The 24,560-nt window shown below is 41.6% G+C and overlaps 1 protein-coding gene across 6 annotated transcripts in view; it reads right to left on the reverse strand.

Annotated features, from left to right (window-relative positions):
* The window catches only part of ARHGAP21 (Rho GTPase activating protein 21), a 209,975-nt gene that overhangs the window by 75,225 nt on the left and 110,190 nt on the right, over nucleotides 1-24,560 (reverse strand). For all 6 annotated transcript variants that reach the window (XM_045003537.1, XM_045003535.1, XM_045003536.1 and 3 more), the window contains exons 5-6: nucleotides 7,245-7,337; nucleotides 2,223-2,301 (exon numbers count right to left, since the gene is read on the reverse strand). In XM_045003537.1, the coding sequence (XP_044859472.1) occupies nucleotides 2,223-2,301; nucleotides 7,245-7,337 (172 nt within the window). The remainder of the gene's footprint in view (nucleotides 1-2,222; nucleotides 2,302-7,244; nucleotides 7,338-24,560) is intronic.

A 24,560-nucleotide genomic window follows, 5' to 3' on the forward strand; every position in this document is an offset into this window, starting at 1 on the left:
CAATCTCAGGACTTGCGTCATTTGGAACAATTCACTATGGGAATTCTGCAGAGCTATTCTCTCATCCTCCAGAAAGTATATATAGTATAAATCAAACTTTACCATCTCTTACCAGAAGCTGAGAGAGAAAGCTGCATGTCCTCAAAACCATTAGATGAATGCAGTAGACTTCTCCAAGTCAAAAGGCATGTGGATTAAACCAATTGAAGTCAATGGGGAATCTTTCCACTGACATCAACAAGCATTAGTTTGGGCCCTATATTAAGGAAAAGCCACACTGCTGAAGTCCATAGCATTCAGTAATGAGGACAGGCATCTACATTGCAAAACTCAGTGTACATCTTTTCTAGAAATAACAATGAGGTATGGTGAGAGATTGAAGTGCCACAAGAAGGGGTGCTGGAATAATTTAATAATTTAAAAAGCAACAAGTCACCAGATCCAGATTGTATACATCCAAGACAAGGAGTTTAAATATGAAGTGGCTGAGCTGGTACCAAAATATGCTGTCTCATTAAAAACAGCTGATATACCATACAATAGCATATTGATATTTAAAAAAATTTCTAAGGGTGATTGGGGGAATTACAGACCAGTAAGCCTTCCATTTATATCTGCTAAATTGGGTTGAAATTATAATTAAAATCAGGGTATTGACATATCTGGAAAATCATGCTATGCTAGGGTATAACCAGTTTTTGAAAAGAAAAATATCATCTCTCACTATCTAGAAGAATTTTTTTCCAACACCAGTAAAGTAGTAGATGAAGGAGAACTGGAGGAAGTAATTTAATTTTCAAAAGGTCTATGACCAAGTCCCTCACAAGAAGCTACTAAAGAAACTAAGCAGTCACTGTTGTGAGGCAAAGTACTGTCTTGTATCAAAAAACTAGCTAAGAGACAGGAAACAAAATAGAAATAAATGGTTGGTTTTCATCATGGCAAAAAGGTAACAACGTGTTGTTTCAAGTTTATTTAATAATAATCTAGAAAGTAGAGTGAGCAGCAAGGTTGTAACATTTAAAGATGACAGTTATTTAGGTTAGCCTAGTGCAGAGAAGACTGAGTAACTTTAGAGGGACCTAACCAAACTACATGAATCAACAATACAATAGAAAACTAAGTTCAATTTAATAAATGCCAAGTAAAGCACACAGGAGAAAAAAAAATCTTAATTATACATCTCATATGGCTCTAAATTAACTATCAACTCAAGAAAGGTATAGCATATCTGGAATCTGTTTGCACAATACTGGTCATTCCATCTAAAGAAGATATTGCAAAATTAGAAGGGAAGAGTGACTAGAATGAATAAAGGCATAGGAAAAACTCTCAAAGAGTCTGAAAACACTAGGACTGTTTACTTTACAGGGGAAACAAATAAGAGGGAGACATGGAAAAGTATATAAAATAATGAATGGAATAGAATAGGTAAATCAGGAGCTTTCTTTCTCTTGGTCTGATAACACAAGAACAAGAGGACATTCAATGAAAATAAAAGGTGGCACTTTCAATACTGATAAATGAAATCCTTTTTCCAAAACCACTAGAGTGTGGAACTCATTGCCACAGAATGTAATTGAGGCCAAGAATTTAATAAAATTCAAAAAAGGATTAGAGACACAAGGTGGGTGAGGTAGTATCTTTTATTTGACCAGCTTCTGTTGGCAAGATATAAACTTTTGGGCTTACACAGAGCTATTCTTCAGACTGAATATACTACCTCACCCACCATGTGTCTCTAGTAGCCTGGGAACCAACATAGCTACAACAGCACTGTATACAATTATATCCAGAGTTATAACAGTTAATCCTAACAAAAATTTTGAAGGGCTATAAAACCTCATACTTCATTTTTTAAATCAATCTCCAAGTATTAGGGATTAGAATGAGACCTTCATGGAGGGGAAGATTATTATACTATTATTCCCTTATTATACTTCTGAAGCATCTGGTGTAGGCCACTATGAAAGACAAATACTTAGATGAACCATGCTCTGATCCAGTACGGCAATTCCTATGAGTACAATACTGTTTTTTGGGGGGGGGGGGGGGGGGGCGGGGGGGGAAGGGTGATATATTTTTTTAAATATATACATACACAAACTTGCACGCACACACAGTGGTTGACACACTTTTGCAGAATCATGCAATAGTTATCCCTCACTAACACCAATGTATTAAGTTGGCACTCAAAATTGACTAATTTACAAATATCTTACCTGTTCTGAATTAAAGCAATTACTTGGGAATATGTCTTCCCAATAACACTCTCTCCATTAACTTTTACAATTCGGTCACCTATGGGAAAAAAATAAATAAAAAGTTAAACATACAGCATATTTGTTTCTATTCCAGTTCTCTGGATTCTTCTCTATTCATTTTAAAAGGATGTTTCAGTACTTCACAATCAGGATCACTAACGTAATGAATTTAAGTTTAGTTTGTTTAAAAAAAAAAACTACAAGCATATTCTTTGCTGCTTAAAAAGATTTTTCTTTATGTGTAGATAGTGTGTATAAAAAACAAAAATTAAAATTTTCCTGCCAAATATTCATATGTGGTACTTAATTCTATGCTCCCAAATTACACCTCTTAAACAACTCATTTGCTCAAACAAATGCTCTGTTGAATACACAAGCAGGCACAAACAATATAAAAGAGGATAATTAAAAAATTTGGCCTCCAAAACAACTTTTGAGGGATACTTCTCTATATTGAAATATGTTTAAAAAATTATTTACAAGTAAGCTTTTGTTTAGAAACTTAAAAAAAATATGTAATTTTGGATTCAGAACACCTCCAGCAGTAGCACCTGTTCTTTCAACAGTGCAATTTTCTTTTGTTCTAGAATATAGCAGTGACAGCAATAAGGAGAGAATGTTTCTAAAACTGCTCCAATTCCTTCTTTTCCTTAAAATGCTAGTGTCGCTAACATGATACTTTCAGCTTTTCAATGTCCAAACTATCTATCCACATGGTGCAGTGGTCTAATTCTGTGCCACTTAGACCAAATTTAGAATTGAACTGCAGTTTCTCTGAGCTTTTCCAGGTAGTTCTGTTGGGTCCTACGGATTATAATCTTCTCTCACTCTTCAACCACAGATAGATGGCAATTTAACATAAAGGAAACATCAGAGATCTGTGTACTGTGGGCTCATTTTCAGTTTTGAAACAGAAACTAACCTCTTCACTATCACAACAGAGCTAAAAGAGGTTGTCCCTCTTATACAATATAGGAATTATAAAGTAATCATGTGCACATCCTGGTCTTCTCTCTCTCTCTCTCAAAAAATAGAAAATGTTTAAGGAAGGACAACAACTTTTAAGAGAGTCTTTGAAACAGGAGCAAAGAAGGCTTGAACTCTTCTAATAATGTAGAGAGGAAGAACTCTTATTTTTCTTAGATACAATCTTCCCTATATGAATACCCTATAGAATAGGTTAACCAATTACCGATATATACTGGAGACTCTTTGGAATGCATGACTTCTGAAGACTCTTCAGTGATCACCTCTCCTGCTTGCTGGCATCTTGCTGAGGACAAAGTTCCACATGTCCTCATCTAACCTGGCTGAGTTCCAGAAATGGACCTAATGGTTCCTTTTTTACTGGTTTAGACTGTACATATGATTTTCAACACATGATTAACAGAGGATCACATATTGGAGGTTTACAAATGTAAACTTTGTGAAAGTGCATTTGAGTCCTTGTTTCAGCTGATTGTTTTGCTGAACTGGTATTGCTGGGTAAAGTAGTTTCCCAACGGTGAGCAAGAACAAGAAGCAACACTACCTAAGATAATTTGATGCCAAACATCCTCTCTGCTGGTAATCCACATGACTGATGAGTTATCTTGGCTAGTGGAAGGCCAAACTCCAGATAAGTAGGTAGATCATTGTGAATTCCCTACCTAATTCCACTGAAGTGTTGGATTTTTCTGAAGCCACAGTTTAGTCTGGAATGCTTGAATCATTCTCAAGCTACAAAAAAAAAATTTACAGATAAAAATTGTCATTATTTAGGCCAAGAGCTACATACTTAGGGGGTTTTAAATCCTGTTCTAAGAAGTTCAGCCATATTGCAGGGCTTCTTCCAAATACCATCAGATCCTTCCCTTTGGCACTGAAAATAGGAACTGATTTTTTTTTTAAATCATAGCTTCAAATCTTGCCTGCTTTGGTACTTCTTGTTTTCACGTAAGAATATTGAGTAATGATGAACATTCTTAGATTGCCTCATATCACCTGTCTTCCTGTGGAGTTTTTATCTCCAGCCTGCTCTACCCATGATTTTCACATCAGCTCTCAGGCTGGGAACCAGCAGAAGTGATCTGGGTCAGCTTGGAGCAAGTGCCCAATGACTCAAAAAAGGAATTGCCTGGAAGCTTACGTGGCACTCAGGACAGACTCAGCCTCAGGAATGGAGGGATTGAAGGAAGATTATAAGGCGGAAGGGGCTTTGCTCTGTCGTAGATAGACAGAAGGAGAGAATGTGCTTATTGTGGGAAGAAGCAGGTAAAAGTTGTTACAGTTATCCAATGATTAAATCCACCTCTATACTTTTTGGCAACATTGTGAATCAATCTGAACACACTGGTACCAATTCTCTCCTGCCTTGTATGTTGTGAAGTCATTACATTTGTGCTGAGTGACTGCAAAAATGTTCTGATAGCATTTTATACCCACTTTGCATAGGTGTACATAAGGGGAAAAGCATGGGAGAATCAGGCCCATTACAGTTACAGATATTGTAATTGCTTTCTACTATGTTTGGGATTCTCCGATGTGATCTCGGAGGTAAAAAGCTTGGAGAGTCAAACATGGGAACTATGGACCTGCTCAGCAACAACCCAATTAGACTTATGAATACAAAACTACATCAAACTATGAAAAATGTTTAAACTAAACCATTCTGCAGCTAGGCTATCCTTTCAATTTTACAAGATTATCACAAATCTCTATATTACAGCAAGCCACATTTAGTTTTTCCAGGCAACTGATCCACTGAAACTGGGTGTTTCTGTCCAATCAAACTGTGAATGAGACATTAGGTAATACAAAATAAGTGCCTTGCAGCAATGAAATACAAACTGACAAAAATAATGAAACATAACTTTAGTTCATATTAGATTTCAAAATGTTTTAACCTCTTTAGCTTAACCATAAAATGAAATAAAACCATATGTTGCAATGGAACAACTCAAGAAAAGTCGGTTCCACAAAATGAGATCCCACTATATACAAAGTGATTGTGTCAGAAGCTAAGCAATCTAACTGGCTGACCATTCTCTGAGTGCTTTATAATGTGATTTACAAGATACAGCCACAATAATACATTTCAATCTAAAGTTTTTAACAGAAATAGCAACATGACCTAATTAGATATTATGACTATCAGCAGTCTCCTTAAAAGGACACAAGTAATTTTTTAAAAAAATTATAATTTATTCTCCCCCCATCTGGGTTTCTTCTTTTTTTTTTTTTTTTTTTAAACAAGTCTGAAAATAAAATATTTTCTGTATTGATTTTATCCTTTTCAGTATGGCAAATGCTGAATTTCATCTTCAGTCAGAAAAGTAACATGCTCTCTTTGTACAACTTCAACATAAGTTGCACTTTATCAAGCAAAAAATCTCTCTCTATATACCAGCATCAAATGATGCCATTGTTGCTCAGAAAATGCTTGCTATTGTAAAACTATACCAGAGTGAGGAGGAAAAAAATAGGATGTACTGCAGAGCCTGGAAAGTTAGTGCTTTGATTTTGTTTAAATTTCTAAATGCCCTAGAGTTTTCATATTTCTTTTGAAAAACTTACAAAATTACCCTATTCCAGACAATTAATACATATACACTATTATTAAAAAAATCTCAACAGCCAGATCAGGGGTGTTCTCTGACACACATGTATTGCTTTTGTGTAGTATACTGTTTGCCATGCTTTTAAGAATAGAAATTCACATTTACAATGGTAACCAGCTACATAAATCTGTAGTTGTATAACTTGTATTACCGTATTGTTCCTGCTAAACATTTTCTTTTTTGAGAAATTTAAATAAAGAACCACAAATTATTACAAAACTTAGGCTAAATCTACACCAAGCTTGTGCCAGCATAGCCATGTTGGTCACAGGTGGGAAGAGGTGAGAGCCTGATCAATTTAGGCATGCAGGCAGAATTATGTAACGCAGAGATATAACCTGGCATAGATTGTTTTGCTTGTGGGAATTAGGGGGGTGTTTACTATATCGGTATAAAGTGCAACTTTGGCTGATCCACACCAGGAGTGTTTTGCCAGCATCGGATGCATTCTCTGCTTCAAAGAATGTATGGACTAAATCAGATAAAGCAAGCAAAATAATGGTTAGGGAGAAGGCCAAATGGGGATTGCTCATATTTATTTGCTTTAAAATAGGTGGGGAGTGGGAAGGCGGAGAGTTAAATGATTTGGAACCCATCAAGTTATGCATTTAACCTACGTAACCACATTAAACTCCTGTTAGCCCTGGTCTTCCCTCAACCCTTCCCTCTTGTTTGTCACACTCACTTGTCCCTTGTCTTATATTAATTATAAGCTCTTCACAGCTTCCTTTATGTTTGTATAGCACCTACCACAATAGGACCCCAGTCTTGATTGGGGATTTGGAGCATTAAAACAAATAGACAACACAAAAATATGAAAAATACAGGACAACCACTCAGGAAAAGGAGTGTGAGGGTATTATAGGAGAGCTGAAGAAGAGCAGAAGGATTGCTTGAAGAGTTGGGTTTGATGTAGAGGTCTGACAGAAGAGAGGGCACTCCGAGGACAAATCTGGCGACAATGCTCAAACTATGGCTAGATGGAGTGGTAACATGACTGACAGCATAAAAGAAAAGATTGTGAAAAAAGCAAAGCAGCAGCAAACAGAGGACTGAAGAGCAGACAGTGAGAGAGTAAGCAATATAAAATGGGAGCCAAGATTAAGGTGGGGGCAATATTATGCAACACTTTATAGGCAAGGAAAAGGAGCATGAGTTTTGGTAGGGAGACAGGAAGCCACTGAAAAATAATCAAAGGGGTGAATTGCGTGGTCAGAGTGGTGGGACTGAAAGAAGACTATAGTAGCAGTGTTTTGGGCTGTCCACAGGGGGAGAGGTGAGAGTAAGCAAGTCCAGAAAGTACAATAATCAAGATGAAAGACAAGACTGCAGAACATTATAGCTTTGTTTATATTAAATTAGCACTATAAAAGAACAGCACCTGTGCATAATCCAGCTTCGAAAGCAGGTCCACCTTCTTTAACCTGCTTAACAAATATGGTATCCATTGGTTCCAGTCTGTTTCTTTGCTTCCCTAAAGAAAAGCACATGTTTTGAAAGATACTTTATTAAGCTCTATTATGATGCTGAATTGTAAAAATCATTCTGAAAAAAAACTTAATCATGCCATATTCATCTTCATATTAAGTATTAGGATCTAAATTATTTCTTAATTAATTTGGCAAATAGAGTATTAACATCTGTTCTATTTGAAACCATTTGCTTTCTTTTGGCTAGATTGAAGATCTTTGAACTGTCTGTTAAACTGTAGTTGCAAATTTGTAGCTCATGAATATATCAGAAGACTGACACTTTTCAGCTTTATTTTTTCATCTCATCAGTATTCCATCCTCAGATTGGTGACCGTGGCATTCAATAAGGGACATCCCTTGTTTCACAGATTCCCATCTGGCAGGTTTATGAAACCATACTAACTGAAATCACAATCAGAATTACAGTGCTATAACTTGAAAGGAAAAAAAAAAGGTATTTATCCAAAAGAGGGACTAGACTTTGTAGAATCCTGAGAGCACTGTAAACACCCCCCCCCGAAACTACTGACTCTAACAACAACTCACAGCTCCCCAAGACAGACAAGAGCTGACTAAAGGTCTTTGAAAATTTGTTTTTGATGGAAGTTCAAAAAGCAAGGTGCACACCAAGGTTAATCATAGTGATTGTGCGTCTAAATTGTACATATATTACATGTTCATAGACTGAGTGAGACATTCACAGGTTTGTTTCAGGGATTCTAAACTGGTGAAATTTATAACCTTCTTGCCTCCTCACTGTGCACACTCACAAGCAACATGAATACCCCACCTCCTTCCCCTCTGACACATCACTTTTGCATTTGGTCCAGTAGGGTGCAGCAGGAAACTGACTAGCATTTATAAATTAAAATAAGGAGACGGAGCGTACTACAAGTTACATCTATAAGATGGAAGTCAGAGTTCATCTATGTCTTAACTGTAACGTATCAAGAGAGCTGGAATGAAATACAGTAAATTACATCTTAGACTTGCCTCTGAATTTGGCCCACAGTGTACAAACAAACAAGTCCTAATGGTCCAATTTTGCCAACTGCTGAGCACCCTGAACTCCCAATGAAAAGCAATTACAACCGTAAGTGATAGCAGAACCACAAATAAAACCTTAAGTTGCCATAGGACAATCAAGAAAGTTGGCTCTATGAAAGGAGATCACTTCATATATAAAAGTGATTACATCAGAAGTCGAGCAGTCCAACTGGTTGATCATTCCTGGAGTGCTTTATAATGTGATTTGCAAGATACAGGTATAATACATTTTATTCTACAGTTTTGACAAGAAAGTCTTCATGGAGAAATACCTACTATGTCTGGCATTCTCCACCTGCTCAAAATATAGACATTAAAACACTGCTAAACCTTTTATGGCCATTCAGAGGCACTAATACTTCAAGTTTGGACAAGCTAAAAATGCAAGGCAAAGACTGGCTTGCTCAAGCTAAGGACATGAACAAGTTGTTCCAGCTGCTTATAGGGACCAGCACCTATAAATGGGTGATCTCTTGTAGGGTCAGATCCCATGACCACCAGTATTCCCATTTTCCTCCCTTACCCCAATCACACAATTGAGAAGAAAAAAGAAAAAACAATGCTGGAAACATCAACAGAAAATAATAGATAGATACTTGCTACCAATATAGTACATTCAGTTTATAACCACCCCTTCAGGTAAGTACAACACCAACACCGCCAATAGCTCAGACCTGAAATGCATATTATGTGATGAAAGATCAGTAGTCAACAGATCTGACATCCTTTTAAAAGACAAGGCTCCCATTTTGTCCTTGGTTGTTTTTTTTAAATTCCTAGTTAGTTGGCAGCAGAGGCCCAATGCTGGATCACCCCATCCTCCCAAGTTATTCTATACATTGTCTCTATCCGAATACACAAAACTAGGGGCCAAGCAGCCATGTCACTCCCATTCAACATCAAATGCAGACAAGGATCCCTTGGAAAAACAGAATCCTTCGCATGCATCCACCATATCTGTAAATCAGTGGAGATAATTACATACTAATCTACAGAGCACAGAGACTGAAGGCTTCCCTGGAGAGCTTGAGTTTGACAATAGTGGAGTCCCCAAAGTTCATCATGACAGGGGACTAACATCTACACCGACAGTATCTCAGATGGTGGCCAAAAAACGCCTCTTCTACACACAAACACTCCACTTTGGGCTTCACAGGTATTCTTAGGCCCAATTCACAAAGTTGGTCTCACACTGGACTAATTCTTTGGCTTAGAAATGGAAATAGGAAATATTAGAAACTCAGCCCTTTTCCCAGGAAGGTCACTACCTCCTTCAAACCAAGATCAATCTGCAGGCACACAGGTTGGAAGAAGGGACTATCACCATGGTCTGCCCCTGTAAATTTATGGTCCCAGATAAATTCCAGAGCATCTTCAATAAAAATCTATATACAACTGAAGAGCCAAAGAGTGGAAGACCCAGAAAGATGCTACAGGCCTGATCCTTATTTGCACTAAAGCTGCTTTACACTGCTAGAGCAATGTAAAATGGATTTAATGTAAATAAGACTAGGTCACTTGGATCACTCATGAGCCATTGCCAGACAGACTGGCACCATCAGACCCTTAGATCTCTTTAGTTCTCAGATACTGATGTCAGATGACACAGGAAGGAAGGAAACAAGTGCCAATACTTGAAAACCTGATCAGAAGCTGGTAACTCCAAAACAAGGTTTTCTAAAATCCTATGCTATGGCTGTAGCTGAGACTAAAATCTTTTTTCTCTTCTGCCACTGCAGCAGGTAAATCCTGTACCACAGAACTTTAAAATGGTCTGTGATTGACTGTCTCAGTTCAGATTGCATCCACACAAACTCAGAAGCCAGCTCCACTCCATGTGAATAACTATCAACAAGCTTCTCAGAGAAGATCTAATAAGTCCCAAATGCCCTCTCTCCAGACAGCAGTAGTCACATGCTAAGACAGCCAAGCCCCCCTCCGCTCTTTACAGAATTCACTATTTTCCCTGAGCAAGATATTAGAGTGCTGGAAGGAATCTGCATCACTACCTGTGATTCGCAATATAACTGGGTGGCACTTACCTTTTGCAAGTGCCCCCTGGCAGAGTGTGCGCGCCTCCACTCAGTCTCTGTAATTGTGCTATGTCTTCTGTAACTCAGCCCTCCAGCCAAGTCACACACAGTCTATATATGAAACATAAACAAAACAAACCCCTTCCGGGATAAAGAGTCCAACAGAGGCCTATCTTGGTATCCCTTGGGTGGTACAGCTTCCTTTAGCCCTCCCCGGGCTCAGTCTTTAAACAGTTCTGACCCTGGTATGGGTCCGTGCAGGGCTGTCCCTAGCTATTTTGGTGCCCTACACAGCGCCCCCACTGGGGGGCTGTGTGGGGCCCAGCCCCAGGCCTCTGCCGGGGGCCTCCATGGAGGATGGGGGCTGGCCACTTCCTGCAGGAAGTGGAGTGACCCGGCCCAAACCTGCTCTGCTCCCCTGGCTCCCAAGCTTGGGGGAGGAAGGGGGAACCGCCCCCCAGCGCTCGCCAGCAGCGCGGCTGGGAGCCAGGGGAGTGGAGCGGAGCAGGCTGGGACCAGGTCGCTCTACTTACCAGTGAGTGCAGGCCCCACCGCTTCTGGAGTTGTAAGGGGGAGTGGGGGCGGGGCTGGGGTGGGAAGAGGTGGGGCAGGGAAGAGGCGGGGTGGGGAAGAGGCTGGGGCCCTGGGGAAGAGGCTGGGGCTGCAGCAGCATGCAGCGCACCAGGAAATCTGGTGCCCCAAATCTCCTGGTGCCCTACGCAGTTGTGTACTTTGCATATGGGTAAGGATGGCCCTGGGTCCATGCCCCGAGGTCTCCCTCCCTGGAGACATCTTCACCCTCTCTGGGCCCTTCTCTGACCCCAGTTCTCCGGCTGAGTCGCTAAACAGTTCAGGTCCCCTTCTGGGGGTGTTCTAAAGTCCAATATCACTGACCCTCTCCAAGGTCTTCTCTGGGATCAGTTCAACTCCCTCCTCAAGAATTTAGCCCTTCCACTTGTGGCCGGTGGGGTCCTGGGCCTGCCCACTACTCCTGGGTCCCAGCTGAGGGACCCTACAAATAGCAGCCACCCGCTGCATCCCTTTGACTACTCACGATGCTGCTACAATTTCCTGGGCCACTTCCCCAGGACCCCTTCACCCTCACCTTAGGGCTTCAGCTGCCAAGTTCCAGCAACCAGCCAGGAGCTCCTCCTTGATACCCTGGTCCCCGACAGCAACCAATCTGTTTGAGGTTCTGCAGTCCTTTCAGCCAGCCAGGAACACCATCCTTGCTCCTATGGCTCCAAGTAGAAACTGCCTCCTGTTCTGTACTGCAGCTTCTTTTGTCTGGGCCTGGAATGGCTGCTTCCCATGCAGCCTCTCTAGGCCACTTGGAGGACAGTTCCACTGCTCCTTTTTGGGGACAGGGTATGATAGGACCCTGAGGCCTGTAGCAGGGGTCCTCTGAGTCTGGTACACCCCATCACACAGACCCATGACCACTGTGGCTGTGGAAAGATGCATCTGGAGCAACTGGCACCTTTATTGGTAAAAATCATCAAATGCCACCTTTGATGAGGACACCTTTGATTAGAACATGTCTTAATGCCACATATTTTTAAACCTTCTCTTGACTCAGGCCTTGACAATTACCACCCCAGCAAACTCCCATTCTTGATCAAGATAATTGAGAAACTAGCTGAGTAGTAATCTCACTCTGTACCTACATTAATCAAGTAGTAACGATGAAAGCGGTCATCCTTAAGAGTGAAGGATGTAAGAGGGGACAGGGCTCCTAGCAAGAGTAAGCTTCAAAGCTTTTGCCCTAGCTAATGGTTAGAGAAATCAGAAAAGTGTAAAACTGGCTTTCAGAAAAGTGTAAAACTCTTCTTCATCTTAGCTTTTCCATATTCCCAACAGCAAAGAAGAAAGGAATTAGAACTAGAGAAAAAAGAAAAGAAGAAAAAAAGAGAGAGAAAGGGGATAAGGAGTAGGAGGAGAGCAGAGAGAAGATAAAGCAATAAAATTAGGCCATGGATCATTTGCGTGTTTAGTTTTTAACTCTTTGGGAGGTTGTTGGAAACTACAGTGATGAATGCCTTGAGAAAACCTGGATAAATAGCAAGGGTAAATGACAATTCTCAAATAATAAAACAAACTCATTGTCTGCCCCTACAGAACATTTAGAAACTAAAAGGGAAAAAAAAAATTAGTCAACTCCTTCCTCCAACTGAGATCATGGGAGGGTTTGTATGCTTCCACAATGCATGAACCAACTTTTTCCTTGGAAAGAGGCATTAGCCAGCTTTTTCCCAAGATGCCACAGAATTCAGCACTTCTGCCACAGAATCCACTATTTTTCAGCAGCCATGTGCCTAACATTTTGGTTTCTAGGCTCCCTGCCGTGCTAGGACCTGCCTGCAGCTGATGTTTGCTCCGCAGGTTTCCTAGGGGGGGAGGGGAGGGGGAATGTATTGGGCTACTGTACATTCTATATGCATTATTCCATGGAGCTAGGTAGCAGGACACTGGGGAGTGAGAACTGAAGTTCAGCTTGTATCTTCTACTCCAGCATATACTTGTAATTAGGCCACCTCAGCCACCTGGAGAAGAGTATAGCAGTCAAGACCTGCATATAGAAGGTGCTGAAGCCAGCTAGAAGCTCCACCCTTCCCTGGAATACATGAGGAAGAGGTGGTTCTGAGCTGGACAGCCTCAGGAGTGGAATGGGTGCTGCTTGAAGACCATAAAAAACGTATCCTTTCGAACAGTCATGGTGAAAACACTGATCATGACATTTTATGTCAAAAAGATATAGCTATATATTTTTGTAGACATGAAAATGAGGGATATTTTGCTGCAAAAGACTAAGTTAATATTGCCATTGAGAAAATTGGTCCCACTGTGTCATGGAGTAGTTGGGGCTCTGGCTATGAAATGAGAATCTAATGACACTATTAAAACTAGGTTAAAATATAACAAGCAGATCAAATGTTGAAGACAGTGGCAGAAGTTATGAAAAGAGCCATGAAAATATATTCCATAAACTCAACACTTGTAGGAGAGCTGCATTAAATAAATTGCAAGGCAAGCATAGACCAGGTTGTGTAAGCATAAACTTGACACCAAAAAGTACACTGGCTCCCAGTTTTCAAAAGCTACCACCAAATCTGCACCCAAGACAGAGGTCAGGATAAGGGTACTCTAGAAATGAGACTCAAATGCAACAAGTTACTGGAACTGTAAAATGTGCCCATATACTAAGTAGGAGAGGTCTCAATAGGTTATGCTGCAAAGACTAAAACTGTCCTAAACAATCCACAGTATGAAATCTTTTCCATAAAGACACAAAATAGTAGAGATTGTGATACTAAATCCAATGGCACAAGTAACTATTTCACAACTCATGCAGTTCTAACACAACAAGATTCAGTAAAAGACTACCCAAATCACAAGTCAAATAGGTTCTTTCAGACATTGAATTAAAAGTAATAACAGACTGTGTTTGGGGAGGCGTGAGGGTACACGAACATGGAAATATCAGTGGCTTTTTGTGTTTGAGGAAAAATATTTTAAATAAAACCAATTACAAGGCACCACTAGAAAGTTCCCTTGAAGTGAAGACATACTGAACAATGCATAACAACAAGACAGAGGAGCACAGAACCTTAGAATCCAAACAAAACCACAAGATCATACAGGAAAAAAAAAAGTCTATATTCCACAAGAAACCCAAGTTACTCTGTATTCTGCTTTAAGTAAGAATTTAGCAAGACTAAATATCAGGATACCACAGATGAACAAGCTATTTACAGCATTCTACAAAGCATGGAAGGGAAAAAAGAGCCAATTGGCTAGGTAATGTTACCACTAAATAGCTCCTCTAAACAGGGGTTCTCACAACCTCAGAGTGCGGCCACCAACTCTCATTGGTGGCTGCTCTGACAATTTTTCCTAAAATGTTTAATTTACTTTAGGGGGAAAAAATAAATATGCACATATACATATCCAAATCATTGCAATTTATTTATGTACAGTTTTTCCCTCCAGACTCAACAAAAATAATGTACACTTGTCTCTATTCGTTACTGGACCTAAACAGAATAGAAACACAAATAAGATGCCTTGCACATTCTTGTCTTTTGTTCTAGTTGTTTCTTTTGCTTTTTGGGTTGCTTTTTATTTCATTTTATTTTTTCAAACTTGCTAGCTAGTAAGTCTGCTGCTGTGAAAAGTGATGCTTGTATGTTAATATCACTTTTCAAAGCCTCCCAGCTAGCTACTAAGTCTGCTGTGAAAGTGATATTAAACACACAAATATCACTTTTCACAGCAGACTTGGGGTACAAATTAAACCCTGACGGGGAGGTGGATAGGGAGGCAGAGGGGCAAAGGATGGCAGAGGGAATAGATGTGAGGCTAGGAAAGGCAACAGGGCCCATGAGGGTAGGAGAAGGTGGTGAACCCAGGGCTGGAGCCCACTGCCATGCAGTCCCAGGGGCTGGAGCCTGCTGCTGGGTGGCTAAGCGACAGAGCCCAAAGCCCTGTGCTCAGGGGACGTGGTCCAGGGATGGAGCCTGAAGCCCCACAGCTGAAGCCTGCCACTCATCACCCCGTGGCTGAAACCCAAGCCCACCGCCCCTGAGAAGGTGGGGAATTCACTGGTTGCCTGCTCCTCCAGCATTTGTCTCTCCAGCGGGAGCAAGGCCCAGACCCTTGCTGGTGGCCATGGGGGAAGGGACACTGGTTCCCCCTCCCCCCATTCACCACCCAGAAGGTGGTGGCCTCAAGAAAAGCCCCTGGTGGCCTCATGCAGCCACGGTGGCCACACTTGAGAAACACTGAAGAGTAGGGTTGCCAACCCTCCACGACTGGCCTGGAGTCTCCAGGAATTAAAGATTAATCTTTAATTAAAGATTATGTCATGTTATGAAATCTTCAGGGATACATCCAATCAAATTTGGCAACCCTACTGAAAAGTTGATCATCATTTTTGTAAATATATTGCTATGTTTAATATACACAGTAGCTTCATACACAGGACACTTAGCAGGAATACAGAGTTTTATTTATTTGAGACAAAAGAATGTTGTACATTTTCCAGGCTTACACTGGGAAATGAATACTTTTCAGTTCTCTTTAGTCTGCTATACTAAAACTGTTTGGACACAAACGAAAACTGCTCCCCATTAGTAACAAGCATGAGCTTTGCAGGAAGTGTATTCCCCAAAATACTGCATGTTTGCATTTTAAATTATAATCTTAACAGAGCTAGAAATACAGAATTTCTTCTTTAAGAAATAGCTGGAGATACAATCCTAACTCACCATATCATATGAAAGGGGATAAATGTTAAGTGTCTTTTTAAATTATAGAAGTGTGAAAGCACTTAGTGTTATAAACCAAATTACAGGTTTGTGTTTACACTGTCCATTTAGGCTGAACTAGGCAAGTAACTTCTTGCTAAGTAATTCAACTACAGGACTTGTGTTAAGTACTACTGACACTTCCAAATGAACATTTTTAAGATATCAAAAGCACAAAGAAAACCCTGAATTTCACAATTGACCCACTGCCTTGAAAGGTTTGCAAATATAATTCACACCATGTAATGCAGCACACAGAATTTCTCAGTATATTAGATGCAAGGATTTTCTAGCATGGCCTCCATCTGCCCTCCCTAGCCCACAAATTAAGAACAATCTGTCCCGTAGCAAAGACTAACGCAAACTCTCTCAATTTTTCAAACTGGCACTAGGTACATTGACTATTGTCACATGAAAGAAAGACTATACACCTGTTACTGGAGTTGTCGGAGTGTACTGCCTCTACACATTCACACTTGCACAACATCCCTCCCCAATCTTGCCAAGACCTCACATAAATAGTAAAAAAGAACCGAGGGCAGCTGGAGTCATTGTCCCTTACAAGTCTCCACAAAGAACACTCAAACCTGCAAGAGAGTGAGAGGACTTGTGAGTCACTGTTTTCTAGATGGTTCCAACCCCTCAGCATGAACCATATTTTTAATCATGTGGGTCATTTGAAAACTGTTCATTTGATACATTGAGACTGAACAATTTATCATGGGTTATAAAAATACAGAAGTAAAAACGAACTGAACTTGGACAAATGTGTACATTTTTCTTTTGAATATGACAACTTTTTCCCTTACCACGTTTACCTTTGCATTGCTTTAATATGTAAAAATCCTCCAAACAATTATATTTACTGTCCCAATGTTGAGTTTAGCCACAAATTATCACAAAAGCAGAGCAAGAAAACATGTTTGGTATAACAATACACTAGAAGGCTCCTGCCCCTTCGTGATTTGGGAAGGTCAATTAAACCATGCAGAAACTGGCTTTTAAAGTTAGCCTTATTTAAATAGTTTGAATAAAATTGCTTGCAAGAGGTGAGTCAGCTGAGTGGAAAATATTTTTCTGAACTTTTATAGAGTAGTAATTAAATCAGAAGATGAAAGCTTTGCACAGTGAAGACTGACAAACAATAGCTTCAATTTAAGATAACCTTAACAGGCAATGAACAAACATACATCAAGAAACCTTTATGGAAAGTACTGGTTACTAAATCCAAATTATTTTTTTTTACTGTTTGTCAAGGTTAATTTAGGCATCAGACATTTAAATTCCAGTTCCTTCACGTGCTGCCCTTCCTCATTTTTCACTAAAAAAGTGACATGCCTCACATAGGTAAATTGATACTGTCTCTCTTTCTCACATACAATTATGCTATGTCATCTAAAACAGACTCCCTATATCACAGATCAAAGTTCTTTGCTCTTTTTGTTTGAAGTTTAAAAGTTTCTCAGTTACCCATAAACAAGATAATCAAAGTTTCGATACATCTTACATGTATGGCAATTGTTTTCCTTTATTTAACTCCTATTCCCAGAGTAAAAAAAATTACATATTTTTCAAAGTGTCACATCCACAGTTTTGGGACTCTACATTTCACAGTGAAACTGTAGTGCGCATGAAAAGCTGGTAGTTTATAACGAACATGCAGTCAAATAAAAAACAGTTTCTTTAGAGAAATAATGCATTTGAGAAATAAAAATTAGCTTAAAGAGGGCACTCACTGGACTCAACCTTACTAACTCATAGTTAGATCTGCTCTTGCACCAACATCACAATGGAAGTATCTTATACAACCCCTCATCTTCCCTGAGTTCAGACACCCTCTGCTGGAGTGTGGCAGCAGTGACACTCCAGTTTACCCTGGCTCCCTCTGACTGCGCAACTTTTAGCTCTCTGCTCTCCATGACAGAGCCTTACAGTTAGATTGTCTTACAAACTACTGACAACTTAAAATGAATTGGATTTTCAGTCAGCATAACTGGACAGCGTCTCTTTTTGGGCGGTCTAAGGATCCTGTGTACTGAATCTGCATTCCTTCTGGCTCAGTCAGGGCTCGCCTTCATGGCAGCATTAGCCCATGGATTAATTTGAGCATTTACCCAACCAAACTATGGCCACACAAAAATCTCCAGCTCAAGTTAAATGGTGCTTTAAACTGGACCCAACTGGCCCACTGGATAGTGTAGGTCAGGAGTCTGCAGCCTTTCAGAAGTGGTGTGCCAAGTCTTCATTTATTCACCCTAATTTAAGGTTTTGCGTGCCAGTAATACATGTTAAGGTTTTTAGGAGGTCTCTTTCTATAAATCTATAATATATAACTAATCTATTCTTGTATGTAAAGTAAATCACAGAGGTAAAACTTCCTGCAAGAGAACAGAGAAGTTTAAAGGTTTAAACTAAGGGGAAAGGATAGCTCAGTGGTTTGAGCATTGGCCTGCTAAACCCAGGGTTGAGAGTTCAACCCTTGAGGGGGCCACTTAGGGATCTGGGGCAAAAAATCAGTACTTGGTCCTGCTAGTGAATGCAGAGGGCTGGACTCAATGACCTTCCAAGGTCCCTTCCAGTTCTACAAGATAGGTATATCTCTATTATTATAAATTATAAAAAAGGTTTTTAAAATGTTTAAGAAGCTTCATTTAAAATTAAATTAAAATGCAGAGCCCCCCAGACCAGTGGCCAGGACCAGGCAGTGCGAGTGCCACTGAAAATCAGCTCACATGCCGCCTTTGGCACGCGTGCCATAGGTTGCCTACCCCTGGTGTAGGTTGTTGAAGCCTGAGTGCTGCTGACATTTGAGCTAATACTGCAGCGAGAACTCATGTGGATTATGCTGCTAATACAAAACACTCTGCACTGCTCAAGTTTTGTTTTGCATTGTGACTACCCTCACTAAACTCCAGAGGAGTTAACTGGGTGTAGATAACAAGCTGACAGTGCATGAAGAGGAGCCCTTATGGAGGAAAAAAATCACTCACTGATGCTCTCTCATTCTGACAGGGTTAAATGCCACCAGGAATAAAATCCAAGAAAATGGAGTCACAGGTATTCAACAAAAGCAGCAAAGAGTCCTGTGGCACCTTATAGGCTAACAGACGTATTGGAGCATGAGCTTTCATGGGTGAATACCCACTTCATCGGATGCAAGGTATTCAACAAGGGTTCTTTTGCTTAATAAGTAGAGTATTGATTCCCATAACATCAGGTGAGTTACTTTAATAAGACGCATTAAAAATGACCAGAGCTAGGAAAAGAAACCCAAGGAAACATAAGGAATAAAGTCTGTAACCAAGAATGGGACAGATGAGAGAGAAAAACAGCTTATGTTGACAAGCTAGAGGATCCACTTAGTCCTTTCTAGGACAAGCTGTGAAGTTCTCTCTTGTAATTTTACACAAGTCTTGTAACAGACTAACTGGGAATCTTCAATGTCATAAGATTTGCTAGTGCCTTCCTTAATCACAGTGAGGCCACAGTTAAAGGAATAACCATGAGATTCTTGCATCTCCTGAATTAATCAGCCACCTTGGTTTGGATGAGGGCCAACTAAGATTAGGTTGGAAGTTTCTTTTGAACAATACTTCCTGTAACCCTACCTGGTCTAAGCACTTCAGAGGATTATCTATGAGCTGATCAGCTGAGACTACCAGGAATCACTCCTTCACCACTAGACAATTTCTCACATTGCTCGGTCACAACCATAATAACAAGGATAATCTGTTTGGGACAGGGCCATCTTTTGAGATGCCAGATGTAAGGCAGGAAGGCAGTATCATCCATATATTGTGCTATCGCGATCATCTGATTCACATAGTTGCCTTGTAATTAGTCTCTAATACTTTTTCTTTCGCCAGAAATAAACTTATCACAGAGGTAAAACTTCCTGCAAGAGAACAGAGAAGTTTAAAGGTTTAAAAGCAACATCTGGAATGACCTTCAGTTGGGACCAGTTTGGCACAGGGCCAAATACATAGCGCCTACGTAAGTCCCACAGCTAAATTAGACTTCCTGGGCTTTTACGCACAAAATCTTTTGACTCGGGGGGAGGGACGGGAAGGACTATGCAAATGAACCTTCCAGTTTTACTTCCTCCCCAAGCATGCTGCCAAGCAGAATTGGGCTCTATAAAAATCTATGCCGCTTGCACCCCATATAATCTGGCATTGCAGAGAGCACTGGTTCCTGGGAAGCCTTTTATCCAATCAGTGGAGGGCTACAGAGTCCTCCAGTGATGCATGTTTTGCAGTTATTGATCTCTTGATGTTTGCAATCATATACAAAATTGCTTACTTGGCAAATGAAGCGTAATCGTGAACTGTTTCAGTAAATGCTAAACCATGATTCCTATACTGCAGTCTGAGGACCAGCAGTGTCTACGGGAGCACTTACTGGTGGTCTGCAGAAGGATATCAAGTGGGTATTCCTTATTTTTCAAGAACTAGATTACATTTAAAAAGCTAAAAATAGAAAAGTAATATTACAAAAGTCTTCAGTCTATCTAAGCAATTTCTGCAGTTGCCATAGGAATGTTATTTCATCACCAGTGGAAAAGGAAGACTATTCTTTATTTATTTGCTCATTTATACATCAGTGATGTACTGGCACGCATGCCTATCACCACATCAAAGGACATTCATTTTAGTGCCTCATACCCAGCAATGTACACTTTTGGTAAGAGCCTATTCCTCTTTTCAGTACGACAATCCAGATAGATCAAAATGCTTGGATTGCAACCTGTGCGCACATTCTAATCCAGGCCACTGGAGACTGGAAAAATGGGGCTAGCCCTGCAAAGATACAAAAATTTGGATCCGACCTGCCATCAGCACTCCACCATCTATCTATCTACCTATGCCTGCACCCTCTAGACCAGCAGTTCTCGACCAGGCAGCTGTGAGCCGATTTCAGGAGCCTCGTGGGGCAGAAGCCGATAGAGGTAGCGCCAGGGCTTGGGGCTAAGAGACAGGTCCCTAAAATAGGAAGATAAGTAAGAAGACTTCATAGCTAAAAAAATATATAATTTAAATTATTCTAAAGCAACATATTTTATGCCAATTCTGTGACATACATTAAAGTGAATATATTCCAATGCGAGTCAAGCCAGATTTGGAGTTTTGAATATTTTCTGCATGAAGTTTAAAAAATTAAGAACTTGATTTTGTTATGTCTTTCCTCTGCTTCTGCTACTATTCTGCTAGATAGCGTATCTAACAGACTCCCTCCCCCACTGCGCACGCGCGCACACCCTCCAAAAATCTTTTTCCCCATTAAAGTGGCAACTGTATGGCATTGGTCTTGATTTTTCCACAAGAAGAGGAGGTTACTCATCTTGTCCAATAACTGACGTTCTTCGAGATGAGTGTCCCTGTGGGTGCTCCACTCCAGGTGTCGGTGTGCCCCTGCGCCTTTGATCGTAGATTTCTGCAGCAGTACTCGTACCAGCCATGCATGCACAGAGCCTGCCCCCCCGGCTCTGAGTATACCTCTTAGTGAGCATACGCGGCCGGTTCCCTCAGTTCCTTCTTTACAACTGAGGCTACCCCAACTCCGAAGTAGAGGGGAGGAGGGTGGGTAGTGGAGCACCCACAGGGACACTCATCTTGAAGAACGTCAGTTACTGCACAAGGTGAGTAACCTCCTCTTCTTCGAGAGAGATATCCCTGTGGGTGCTCCACTCCAGGTGACTTAGAAGCAGTATCTCTCAAGGAGGTAGGGACTTTGGATCTGGTAAGAATGAAGTAGATAATACGGCTCTGCCTAATCGTGTATCAGAGAGAGGGCCCTGAGTAAGGGCATAGTGTTTGACAAATGCGTGTTCGGAGGACCAAGTGGCTGCTTTACAAATGTCAGTCAATGGCACTTTACATAAGAAGGCTACAGAGGTAGATACAGCTCTAGTGGAATGCGTTCTGATGGATGTTGGAGGTGTAACTTTTTTTATCCAATAGCAGAGTCGTATGCAATTGGAGATCCAGTTTGAAAGTCTCTGGGTAGCGATAGGCATGCCTTTGGAGCGCTCCGCAATGGAGACAAAAAGTCTAGAAGAGAGTTTCTGAAGGGTTTGGTAATGTCCAAATAGACGGACAAGGCCCTGCGCACATCCAACGTGTGCATTGTGGCTTCGAAAGAGTTTGCATGTGGTTTCGGGAAGAAAGTTGGTAGATGTATTGGTTCATTGATGTGGAATGAGGCGTGAACTTTTGGAAGGAATTTGGGGTGTAGCCTTAGGGTAACCTTGTCTTTGAAAAAGAGCGTATATGGTGGATCTGCCATAAGGGCTGCTATCTCTCCTGCTCGTCTGGCGGAGGTAATCGCCACGAAAAAGGCTGTTTTCATCGAGAGGTGTAATAGGGAGCAGGTGGCTAAGGGCTCAAAGGGTTGATGAGTTAAACAGGACAATACTAAGTGAAGATCCCATGGAGGAGTAGGTGGCTTAATATCTGGGTATAAGGTTTAGAGTCCCTTAAGGAAACGCTTGGTGATGGGATGAGCGAAGACCGAGGTACTGTCGATTGTATCATGAAAGGTTGTGATGGCAGCTAAATGGACTCTGATGGAGCTGAAGGAAAGGCCGGCGTGCTTGATGTCCAATAGGTAGTCGAGTATGCGGAGAAGGGGTGCGGCTGTAGGAGACAGTTGTTTAGTTGCACACCATTTTGAGAATCGCTTCCACTTTCGGAGGTAGGTGGTACGGGTGGATTGAGTTCTGCTGTGTAGGAGAACCCTTTGAAATTGGTCGTTGGTTCATGTTGGGAGAACCATGCAGGTACCAGGCTTTGAGATGAAGCATGGAGAGAATGGGGTGAAGAAGCCGGCCGTGTTGCTGTGATAACAGGTTCAGGATGAGAGGCAGTAAGATCGGCGGTCAAATTGACATTCTGGTGAGGAAAGGGAACCATGGTTGTCTTGGCCATGAAGGTGCAATCAAGATCACCGTGGCAAGGTCTGTTCATATCTTTATGAGGACCCTGTTGAGAAGTGGTATTGGGGGAAACGCATAGAGTAAGTCCCGGAGCCATGGGATCATGAATGCGTCTCCGAGGGAGCGTTTGCCCAGTCCCGCCCTGGAGCAAAAATTGAGGCATTTTATGTTTTTCGCAGTTGCAAAGAGGTCTATGGTTGGGTGACCCCAAGTGCGAAATATGTTGTAAAATGATTCCCTCGTCTATCTCCCATTCGTGCTCTGGAGGGAAACGTCTGCTTAACTCGTCGGCAGTGGTATTCATCACCCCGGGGAGATAAGCAGCTGATATGCAGACGTGGTTTGCAAGGCACCAATTCCAGAGTTTTATGGCCTCTGAGCAAAGAGAGTGGGATCGAGCCTCTCCTTGCCTGTTTACGTAGAACATGCAGGCAATATTGTCAGTCATTATGCGTACATGCTGATTTTTGATTAGTGGCAGGAAGTGGCGGCAGGCATTTCGTACAGCTTGAAGTTCTAGAACATTGATGTGCAGGGAGGTCTCAGAGAGAAACCATAGCCCTTGGACTGTTTGGTGAGAGATGTGGGCACCCCAGCCTGTGAGAGATGCGTCGGTAACCATTATCAGAGTTGGGGAGGTCTGGAGGAAGGGGACTCCAGAGCAGAGGTTGGAGGGGACTGTCCACCATAGGAGAGAGTCTTTGACTCGGAAGGGTATGGCCAGAGGTTTGTTTAGCGAGTGCACGTTCGGTCTGTGAAGCGTGGCCAGCCAAGCTTGGAAGCACCTCATGCAGAGACGTGCATTCTGGACCACGAAGGTGCATGAGGCCATGCGCCCTAGTAGTTGGAGGCAGTCTCAGGCAATGACCTGAGGGCTGTTGCAAAGTTTCATAGCCAGTAGTTTTATGGTATTGAATCGGTTGGGTGTGAGAGAAGCTCGCCCGGTTCTGGAGTCGAGGTCCGCTCCTATAAACTCTAGGTGTTGGGTAGGACGTAATGTGGATTTGTTTCTGTTTATTTGCAGGCCCAGAGATTGGAAGCAATCGATGGTGAGTTGTGTGAAGCGGAGGGCTTCGTCGAACGTGGAGGCCTTGAGAAGGCAATCGTCGAAGTAAGGGAATATTATGACTCCTTTTTTCCCTGAGGTAGGCAGTGACTACCGCTAGGAGCTTGGAGAAAACTCAGGGGGCAGTGAAAAGGCCAAAGGGTAGAACTCTGTATTGGAAATGCATTGCGCCGAGGGTAAAACGAAAGAAGTGTCTGTGGGCCAGATGGACAGTGACGTGAAAGTAGGCATCTTGTAGGTCGAGGGCTGAAAACCAATCGCCCTGCTCCAGCGCTGGAATTATGGTGGTAAGAGTAACCATCTTGAACTTCTGCTTTTTGATAATTTTGTTGAGCCGCCTGAGGTCGAGGATCGGTCACCATCCTCCAGTTTTCTTTTCTGTTAAGAAATAACGGGAGTAGAACCCTTTCCCCTTGTGACATTCGGGCACGAGTTCTATAGCCCCCAGTTGAAGGAGATGTTGCACTTCTTGCTGGAAGGGTAGCTCGTGAGAGAGGTCCTTGAAGAGAGACAAGGAGGGTGGGTAGGTGGGAGGTAAGGAGAGGAAGCGGATAGAATACCCAGTTGTGATGACCTCTAGGACCCACTTGTCGGTGGTAATGTTCTGCCATTGATGCAAAAATGGCGGTAGGCGGTGTCCAAAGATAGTTGTAGACGGTGCATACGCTGAAGTCGAGATGATGTTTTCGAGACCCTCGACCAAAGGTTCAAATCTGCTTATTAGTTGGAGGAAGTTGAGGAGCCCCAGAAGAATTGGGTCGACGCCGCTGGTATCTTGATCTCTGGCATTGGCGTTGCTGTTGTTCCTGAGATCTGTTGAAATGTTGAGTCTATGGGGG

The sequence above is a fragment of the Mauremys mutica genome, chromosome 2, assembly GCF_020497125.1.
Source record: "Mauremys mutica isolate MM-2020 ecotype Southern chromosome 2, ASM2049712v1, whole genome shotgun sequence".
In the NCBI taxonomy this organism is placed as follows: Eukaryota; Metazoa; Chordata; order Testudines; family Geoemydidae; genus Mauremys; species Mauremys mutica.